The sequence below is a fragment of the Orycteropus afer genome, unplaced genomic scaffold, assembly GCF_000298275.1.
Source record: "Orycteropus afer afer isolate SDZICR_OR568_19922 unplaced genomic scaffold, OryAfe1.0 scaffold00183, whole genome shotgun sequence".
Lineage (NCBI taxonomy): Eukaryota > Metazoa > Chordata > Mammalia > Tubulidentata > Orycteropodidae > Orycteropus > Orycteropus afer.
The window spans coordinates 1,688,097-1,698,734 of NW_006921770.1; the positions used below are offsets into that span (position 1 = coordinate 1,688,097).

At 41.8% G+C, this 10,638-nt stretch overlaps 1 protein-coding gene across 1 annotated transcript in view; it reads left to right on the forward strand.

Annotated features, from left to right (window-relative positions):
* The window catches only part of C8A (complement C8 alpha chain), a 66,801-nt gene extending 58,180 nt beyond the window's left edge, over positions 1–8,621 (forward strand). The window contains exons 10-12 of the mRNA XM_007947415.1: positions 667–824; positions 5,047–5,269; positions 8,470–8,621. Of these exons, the coding sequence (XP_007945606.1) occupies positions 667–824; positions 5,047–5,269; positions 8,470–8,621 (533 nt within the window). The remainder of the gene's footprint in view (positions 1–666; positions 825–5,046; positions 5,270–8,469) is intronic.
* Positions 8,622–10,638: the final 2,017 nt, after the last annotated feature.

The following is a 10,638-nucleotide window of genomic DNA, read 5'->3' on the forward strand; positions in this document are numbered from 1 at the left end:
TTTGACCCTAAATTTTCCTTGAGAAACTGTATAGTTCTAGGTTTCACATTTAAGTCTTTGATCCATCTGGAGTTCGTTGTTGTGTGTGGTGTGAGGTACAGATCTTGTTTCATTTTTCTGCAAATGGATCTCCAGTTTTGCCAGCACCATTTTGATAATAGACTCTTGTAAGAAGTATCCTGTCTACATTTACATGGTAAAGACTTACTTATCTTTCCAGGCAGCTCATCTTTCTGCCTGACCACCACCTATCACTTCTGTATAACTGACTGCTTCTTTCTCAGTGCCCTGGCTGAGCCCCATAGAGATAGGTGTCATAATGCTTATGATATTTAACTGAACCTATTTGACATAAACCTGGCACTGAGTGAACATTTGAATGATAAATGAATGAATGACTATCCATTTTTGCATCCTCTCCAGATACCATGTACCAGCTGTACTAGGCTGCCCTCCCAGGGTCTACTCTAAAGGATGGATCTATTTCTAAGTCTTGTTCCCTCTCTTCTGGCTTGTGTTGCTAGTTAACCAAATAAGGTAGGAGAGTCAGAAGTAGCCCCATTGAGGGCACATAGACTTTTTTCCAAATCCCATTAGGGAGTTTTCAAATCAGTCCTTTGGCTTTTTGGGAAATGAGCTAATGCACACTTATCTTCTTGATGGCAGAAAACGACATGAAGAATATGGGTGTGGAAGACATCATTTCTCGGGTCCGAGATGGCAGTACTGGCTGGGGTGGTGGATTGACAGAAAAGAGGAGCATCATTACATACCGTTTCTGGGGGAGGTCATTAAAGTATAATCCTATTGTTATCGATTTTGAGGTAAGTCTTTTTTCAGTTGAAGAAACTCTATGTCCATGAGGAATGAAAGTGAAGCAGACCAAATCATTTCATATTTCTTATTATGAGCCCATCAAAGAACAAGATCAAATGTAACAGGACACTGAATCTGTGGCCTTCCCCATGCCTGACTGTAGGGAGTACATGACTTTTGACCTGGGCCAGAGGGCACCTGGGATCAGAAACTTAATAGCTGGTTAGTGGCTAGTTTTACATTAGTAGTCCAAGATTTCTTCAGAGTAAGGCCATGTTAAACAAATAAGTTGCATTTATATACTTTATTTATATCCTTCAAAGTATTTAAGTATGTATATATTTTATTTCTATAAAAGTATACAAATATATTTATATATTTTAAAAATAGCCTCTGTTAAGTCAGGGGTCAGCAAACTATTTTTATAAAATACCAGGTCATAAATATTTTAGGCTTTGTGTGCTATATACAGTCTCTGTTACTTATTCTTGTCTTTTTTTTAAAAAAAACCTTTAAAAATGTGAAAACCATTCTTATCTCAAAGGCCATACTAAAGGAACAGTGGGGTGGTTTTAGCCCCAGGCTGAGTTTTGCACCTTGCTCAAAATGATCTTATCTCTTCATCACAATGAATCTCTGGCCCAGGCTTTATTCTCCCATTGAAAAGATTAGGAAACTGAGGCTCTGAGAGATCAAGGGACTTGTTAAAGATCCCAGAGCTTTCATGTACAATGCCTGGATTTCAGACCTCTGGGTTTCAAATCTAATTCTCACTTCCCTTCCCTCTATCCTCCCATCTTCCTGAAGGCAGCAATTCTCAACCAAGAAGTCTGGCCTCCGTAAGGACTTTTGACAATGTCTGGAAAAAAATGTTTTGGTTGTCATATCTGGAAGGGGACTGTTGGCATCTAAGGGATACAGGCCAGAGATGCTGCTAACCATCCCGTAATGCACAGGGAAGCATCCCCACAACAAAGAATTATCTGGCCCCAAATGTTAGTAGCATCAAGGTTGAGAAATCCTGCCTCAAATCACTAACTGCATAAAAAAATTATATTCAAACTGAAAAGGAAGTGGATTGTTCTATCAGTTGTCAAAGTATTTCTGTTAATATGTAGGATAGTCCATTTAACTTTTTTTAAAGTTATATTTTGAACTTTCAATCAGCATATCATGTGTTTATGCCCATTTTCTCATTACCTTTGTCCATTTTCTTTTCCATGTATTTAGAAGTCCAGGTACAGATGCCATTCTTTCCCTTAAAACATACACCAGTAGCTAAATCTGTAAGTGCCTTATTATAATACCTTTCTTTCTGTGAAGAAAGAGGTCAGATGGGTTAACCTTGATTTCATTTCTTCTCCAGTAAGTAAGAGACCATTTTCACGCACCTGTAATTCACATAGGGCCAGAAAAATTGCTATCATCAAGCTATTAGTGATTGGGGCAAAACCTGTAAAATTGATATCAGGAGTAATATATAAACTTTCACAGGCAGAAAGTGAACTTGATATTTGCCTTGAACAAAACTTCTAAGGCAATGTCTGGAAATATGTTTTGGTTGTCATAGCTGGGAGGGCACTGCTGGCATCTAATGGGTACAGGCCAGAGATGCTGCTACCCATCCTGTAATGTACAGGGCCGCATCCCCACAACAAAGAATTATCTGTCCCCAAATGTTAGTAGAACTGAGATTCATGATTTGGAGAAGACTAAACATTATCTTTTGAGAAAAAAGAACCTGAGCTTTGGAGTGAGAAAGACATAGTTTGATTCATGTGTCGAACATGGTTTTTTCATGTTTGGCTCTAGACAAGTGACTTCATTCTCTGAACTCTGGCTTCCTACTCTATGACCTAGAGTGAATAGCATTTCAGTTCACAAGGTTGGAGAGAGAGGAGTAGGTATTTATTAAATGTCAGTTAAGGAAAAAGGTTCATAGAGGTTAAGTAACCTGCCCAAAGCTCAGCAGCAATGGCAGAGCCCATCTTGGTTCATGTCTACCTGGCTCTAACACCTGTGACCGCTTCGCAATCCATGTTGCCCTTTGAGATTGTTGCACTTTAAGCTCCAAGTCACTGGCAGATTTTAGAGCAAGAAAGTGACAGAGCTAGAGTTCTAAAAAAGGAACACTCACAGGGATATGAAGGATGAATGGCAGGAGACCAGTTAGGGCGTTGTTTGGAACCTGAAGCTCAGAGTGGCAACAGGGTTTTTTAATTTACTCACAATCCCTAGAGCTTAGTGGGGTTTAAATATAGGAGGGACTTTGGCTGAATGAATGTAGGAGTTATGTTATATGTTGTATTATGTGTTGTGATATATTATGTGATGTGTTATATTGTGTTGTGTGCTATGTACTGTTTGTATGTTATCTTGCTACATTATGCAGTGAATTGTGCTATGTTATCATGCTGCTATATTGTGCTCACTATGTTATGTTGTTATATCACATCACTTGTCTTCTGTGAATGTTTCCTCATCTGTAAAATGTTGACAAGACAATTGCCAATAACTTTTCAATTTCTAACATTCTGAAATTATTTTTATCCACCTTTCCTCCCTTTCTTGACTCTCCAGGAGACCTCCCCAAGGAGTAGCCCTCTTCCCCCTTTCTAAGGGTTCTGGGAGGCGGAAATAAGACATGGGAGACTGAGTGCTGAGCCCCTCTTGAATGTCAAAGGGAATTTCCCAGTGGTCTTGGCTCTCTGTAGAAGTAAGAGTTGGCTTTCCTCAAGGCCACAGAGCAGCCCATTCTGCACTGAATTCCTATCAGGGGAGACCAAATTATCTGAGCTTCCAGTAAGTCATCTTCTCTCCTTGGCTGGGGGCCTAGATAGTCTTGTCTTTACCTGCCTGATGACATCAGCTGCACAATCTGACCATAGTCCAGGGTCTGTTTGCCACAAACCTTCTGTACACATTTCCAGGAACCCATTCAAGGCTACTGTGAGTGCCCTCTGTTGACTTGTTTCCAGAGAAGTGAAATTTCCCCAATGTGGCTCAATCCCCGCACTGACTTGCTCTCTGACCTAGGCAAATCATTCCCAGTCTCTGAGTCTCAGAGTCTCAGATTCTTTTTCTGTAAAGTGGGAGACCTGGAGAAGATCTTTTATTTTATGATCCTGTGTTAAAATGTGTAGGGTTGCAAATGTGCAAGTGTGCTGAAGATAATCATATGTAAGTGCATTTAGAAAAGAACAGGCTTTTTTTTTTTTTCTCACTTCATCAGTCTAGCTAGTAGAAAGACTATTTTATGTAATTCTTCTCTTTGCAATGGTATCTCACATTCATTACTTCTTTCAATCCTCATAAGAATTATAGAAAGTAGGTATTATTTCCTTTTAATAGACAACAAGGCTCAGGTTTATAGAGGGGCAATTAACAGTCTTAAGTGACACAGCTAGGAAGTGACAGGCATTTATTTACCCTTTAGTATGTGACAGGCATGGTGCTAAGCTCTTTCCCATAAAAAACCAGTTGCCATCTTGACTCTGGCTCACAGACATCCTATTCATGTCAGAGCAGAACTGTGCAATGTCTGGAAACAGTTTTGGTTGTCACAACCAGCATCTAATGGATGCACAGGATAATCCTTCTCCACCAAAAAAAAATGATTATACAGCCCAAATTTCAACAGCATGGAGGTTGAGGAACCCTGGACTACTGTTACGCCTCGTATGGGTTGCCTGAAATGTAAATGACCCTCACACCCACACAACACCCTTTGCACAGCACCAACAAGCTACTTAACAAGGACTTTATTAATTCCTAAATTGAGGGTTGACCATCTTAAAACACACATACAAACACACACACACACACACACACATACACATACACAAATGATTTATACTCTTCCTAAAGAGTATAAAAGAGTTGGAAAGAGTGAATGAATTATCACTGCTTCTAAACTCTGCTCCTACTCTGGAGCAGGAAGAACAGAGACTAAGTAAGTCCATGTTCAGAGTGACTTGTGCACTTAATAACTGTGTGATCCCAAACTATCAAGTAAACTATCTCAGCCTGCATTTCTGAATCTGTAAGCTGGGGAGTTAATACCTACTTCACAGAACTGTAGCACAGATCCATGCAGTGTATTAGTGGGGTATCTGGCTCTGTGCCTGGCATAAACAAGCCTTCAAGAAGCTTAGCGTCCAACTCTTGAGCTCTAGGAAGGAGAACAAGATCTAGAGAGAGGTTCTGTGTTTTTTTTGTGTGTGTCCACAGATGCAGCCCATCTATGAGTTGCTGCGACACACGAACCTGGCTTCTCTAAAGGCCAAATCTCGGAACCTGCAACAGGCCTTGGACCAATACCTGCTGGAGTTCAATGCCTGCCGCTGTGGGCCCTGCTTCAACAATGGGGAACCCATCCTTGATGGCACTAGATGCAGGTGTCAGTGCCCCCTGGGTCGCTGGGGCCCTGCCTGTGAGCAAATGGGCCAAGAGGGTAAGATCCATGCGTCCTTGTTCAGGTTAAATCCTGGCCCAGCTCAAAGAGGAAAGATGGAGCAAAGACCGCTGATTTTGGCTTAGTGAGAAAGGACTTTCTTCTGTACTATAATGTGAAGAAGAGTGAGGGAAGGGACTGGATGGCCACTTGTCAGGAAGTTGTATAGGATATACATTCATCCAACGGATGGTTGGGTAAGATAGTCTTAAGGTCCCATCCACCCAGGGTCTCAGAGTCTATGACCTAGACCAGAAGAAAACAGCATGATTTACAGTTGTTATCTTGAAGCTTAAAATCTTTAAATTATAGATACCAACTTCTTTAGGATTTAAGGGCAATCTCCACTAACAGGCCTGGCTTTAAATGAGGTAGTAATATGTTCTCATATCTTCATTGGGAGAACAGTTCTAAATGAGAGACAAAATATCATAGCTTTGGCATCAGACAGGCTTTTGAATCTCAATTCTGCCAGTTTTCATCATGAGCATCCCTGAAAAATGGAGATGATACCATTATCTTATTCAAAGGGTTGTATTGATGATTAAACTAGCTAAAACATGTGGCAAGCTCTATTATAATAAATAAGAAGAGATATCCATGAGGAATGTTCCATTGGTAGAGGATCTGCCTTGGGTTTGCACTTTGTCTAAATTCCTCCTTCCTAGTCAAAGGAAGGAGCTCTGGTAGTGTAGTGCCTAAGGCTTTTAACTGCTAACCAGAAGGCTGGTAGTTCTAACCCACCAGCCACTCCTCAGAAGGAAGATTGAGCAATCTACTTCCATAGTGACAGTGCCTCGGAAATCCAAGGAGGGGTTGCTATGAGTTGGATCTGACTCTATGGCAGTGAATTTGGTTTGGAGTCAAAGGAAGTACATTTTGGGTCCCAACAAGCTTCCTGATATGCTATAGGAGGACTTCTGATAGGGATAAGACAACAAGGTGGGTCAAAGCCACAGTCCTTATGAAGGTGGGTGCTGAGAATGAAAACTAAGGAGGCCAACTACCAGCACAAAATCTGGCACATTTTCTGTGAACTGGAAAATGATACTGCCCTAAAGGTGGATGAATCAGGGGGAAAAAGTCATTCTGAGATTACACAGCTCAGTGCCAAGACTCAGGACTTCCCAAGTACAGTGTAGACAAGGTGTCAACCTCTATTCACCTCTTCAGCTCATATCCCTGCCCAAAGGAACAAGTGTTCCTCAACAGAAATATTAACTAGCCCTGAATCCATGCCAGGCACTGTCTCAATACTTCATGTATATGAACTCATTTCATCCCTTATGAGGTATACCTATTTTACAGATGAGGAAGCTAGGGCAAGAAAGTTAGATAACTTGCATAAGGTCTTCTAGCTGGGGAAGATCAGAGCCAGGATTTGGACCCAGAACTTCTCATGGCATTACCCAAGTTCTTAACCATTGCACTCTATTGATTCACATTCTAGTGCATCTAGACAAGAGTTGGGGAAAGTTTGAGTAGTAGAGTGAAGAGTCTAAGACAATTGCAGTGACAATCATTTTGTGTAGTGGGGAAGAGGGTAAGTTCAAAGTTGCTGGTTATCAATTCAGCCTGACTTAAAGGGAATGGGAAGTGGTATGTTCCCAGTTAATGGTTACTAGCTCAATCTGTCTTAAAGGGACAGATGTGAGTGCTGCCTGGATAATTATAATTGTTGTTGTTGTTAGGTGCTATCAAGTCGGTTCTGACTCACAGCAACCCTATATAAAACAGAATGAAATTATAATTAGAGTGCTCCAAAAGCCCTCAGAACCAGAATTTCCTTGGATTCTGATCCATACAACATAGAAACGAAGAAAACAAGGAGTGTGGGCTACCTAAACCTGCCTCTTCAGTGGTCCAATGGAAGGCTCAGTGGCAGCCATGCTGAGTCACATACACACATGGTGGTAATTGGAGAAGTGGGGATGCTGTGATTGTGGGGCAAGGGCAGGAGACAGAGGACTGAGCTCTCCTTGCAGCCCCATTCCTCCTGTAAGACTACATTCAGGCAGTAGCAGGCAGCTCATATTGATTATAAGCTTGCTCCGGGGAGGCATGGACAGCAGATTGACTTGGGGTCACCACATTGAACTTTCAGCCTGATAGGAGATCATCTTGGCAAAAAGGAAAAAAAAAAAAAAAAAAAAACTAAGGCTGGGGAGTTAGTTAGCCACCATGGGGACCCAATAATGTGGGCCTCCAGGTATTTTGGAGGCTCTGTGACCAGAGTCACAGAGGTGGGAGAAATAGAGACCAAGAGCCCTGCTGTGGCTGACCCACCAGGGAGTATAATTACAGAGCTGGAAGAGACTTGGAGATAAACTAATCCAATGATGTTCACACTGTGATCTTAGGAGCCTGGAGGTTTTAAAGGCTGTTCCAGGGGATGAGGCAAGCCTGATAAGCACCCCATCTTTAAAAAGAACAGCTCCATTTTCATCTGACTTCAATGCTGGGGTCCATGTAGCATTTCATTTGGGAAAAAATAGTAATAAAAAATAATTTTAAAACTTCTGGATTAGTCCATTCTGCTCATTTTGTAGAGGCAAAAACTCAGGCTCAGAAAGGAGATGGGCTTGCCTAACATCACAGAGCCTGGAGGAGGCAGCAGCCCAAGCCTAAGGCGGCATATGAGCTGGATTCCAAAGACACTCCATGGTCAGCACTTGTGTCCTCACCTTCTAATGGCCTGTGCAGACAATCACCATGGCCTATTATCAAAATCTGAGGGGGTTCGATGTGCAAAACCTCATAGAAATGCCCACAAGCCTCTTCACAGATGTGTCTACTCAACTTTTTCATCTAATTCCCCAGCCAAGCCTGGCTCCCTGCTCTTTATACCCTCCAATGGCTCCGTGTCATTCTTCCCTGAGGGCTGCCTCCCTGCTTTAGTCTGCTATCCATCTTCCATGGAACCACAGATTTCAATTTTATGAAATGGTCTCCCAGTGGCCTCTTCTCACGCCATTGAGAGTTTCAAATTAAATGCAAGGTGGTGCGCACAGAGATCCTGGTTAGCTACACCAAGGAAATCCTACAAGGAGGACTTGCAAGCACTCTGGCAATGGGATGGCTTCCCCCCTTACAGTCCAAGATGCTCCTTGTATGCAAACTTCCTCCTCCTTATAGTCTACCCTCCTCCCTCACCTCCTTTTATGCTAACTTTCTCTTCTCCTGGGAAATTATCTCTGCAGGAGCCGAGGCAGATGGTCGATGGAGCTGCTGGAGCTCCTGGTCTGCTTGCAGAGCAGGCACCCGGGAAAGAAGGAGGGAGTGCAACAACCCTGCACCAAAGAATGGAGGTGCCACATGCCCAGGGCGGAAAGTGCAGACCCAGGCTTGCTGAGGGCCTCTGGTTACAGGCTGGGACAGATGTAGAGGATGTCAATACCTGCACTGGCTACTGGATGAAGACCTCTTTTGGCTGACAGAAGATGCAAATCAACATAGAGTTTTTTTCTTCTCTCTGTTCCCAGGCTTAAGACCAGGCCATATCACCTCCAGCCAACTGTTTCATCGCTCACAAAATTCATTCATTCAACAACTGGGTATTGAGTGTTAATGAGGGGCTCAATCTTGCTCTGGGCACTTTAGAGCAACCAAAAGAAGTGAGAAAAAAATTCAATCCATGTTTTAGGGGACATTTTATTCTGTTAGAGAAACAAAGGATGCAGATACTCTTGAAACAATTAATGCCCAATAAAACAAAGTATGATGAGAATCATCTTAGTCCTTTGATAATAATCGTTGTTTATTCATACAGCCACTATTAATTGGTAGAATAAGACCAACCCAAACCAAACTCATTACCATCAGGTCGATTCCAACTCATTACAAACCTGTAGGACAGAGTAGAAATATCTCATAGGGTTTCCAAGGCTGCAATCTTTGCAGAAGCAGACTGCCCCATCTTTCTCCCATGAAATGGCTGGTGGGTTCAAATTGCCAACCTTGGGGTTAGCAGCCTAGTGCTTAACCATTGTGCCACCTGGGCTCCTACAATAAGACAGACACAATAATAAAATAATAGTAAAAATTAAAGATTGACTTGAATTCCTTCAATTTTCCTCCATTTGGACTCAACATTTTTTTCTATTCTTTATTGACCTCTCCTATTTACTTGAGTTCTTAATGCAAATATCTAATCTTTCTCATTTTTTTCATTTTTCCTTCTTTTCATTTTTCATATGTAGTAATTATATGTTTACTCCCATATGCCTGTGATTACTGATGATCTGTCTCCTTTTGATAGGTGATAATTGTAAGGGAAGAAATCAAGTGTGCTTTGCTCAGCATTGTATCTCCAGAGGCCAGCATTTTATGTCAAATATGTCAAAGAATCTACCAAGCACTGGTTGATTAAGCAAGTGAATGAATTCAAGAGTCAGCTTAAAACTTCAAGATACATATTTATCAACCTCCCAGAGTGGAGAGGGGGTTTGGAGGGGCCAGCCAAAGAAGATTGGTGCACCTTCCCAGACCCACATGGGTCAATCATGCCATTTGTCCTCATACAACCACTATTAGTTGGTAGAATGAGACCAGTATAAGTCCTCAGTATCTCCAAAGCACTCCAGTCATGCCTCAAATAGAGATCATTTGCACTGAATGTTCTGTTTACCTGTTAGTTTCCACTGTTAGACTGTGAGCTCCTTAAAGACTGAATCTTATTCCCAATGTATACTTGGTAATCAAGAAATGTCTGTTGACCAATATAGATATATATTGGTGCTCCCTATCCTTCCAGAATCTTTGATCTTATTAGAGTAATAATAACACATATGTATATAAACTCACTGTTGTTGAGTCAGCCCCGACTCATAGTAACCCCTCCTTGGGTTTCTGAGGCAGTATCACTACGGAAGTAGATTGCCCAATCTTCCTTCCGAGGAATGGCTGGTGGGTTTGAACCACCAGCCTTCTGGTTAACAGTCAAATGCCTTAGGCACTATGCTGCCAGAGCTCCATACCTACACACACACACACACACACACACACACATGAAACAATTATAGGAGATTTTAGGCCAATAGGGAATTAATTGTTGAATTTGTGGCAAAATATGTGGCATACAATGGATAGCATGAGGCTTGACCCAGATCTTGAAAGTTTTTTTACTATGCAAAGATGGTGGAGGAGACATTGGGAGATAGAAAATACAGCATGAGACAAAGTTTGAAGGTTAGAAAGAATATTGGGGCAGGTATGGAGGTGGGAATGTGGATGGGGAAGATAGAGAATATAAATAAAATAAGCTATAAACTCACTGCCGTCAAGGGGGATCTGACTCATAGTGACCCTTCCATGGATTTCCAAGGTGGTATCTCTACAGAAGTAGATTGCCCAATGTTCTTTCCGATGAG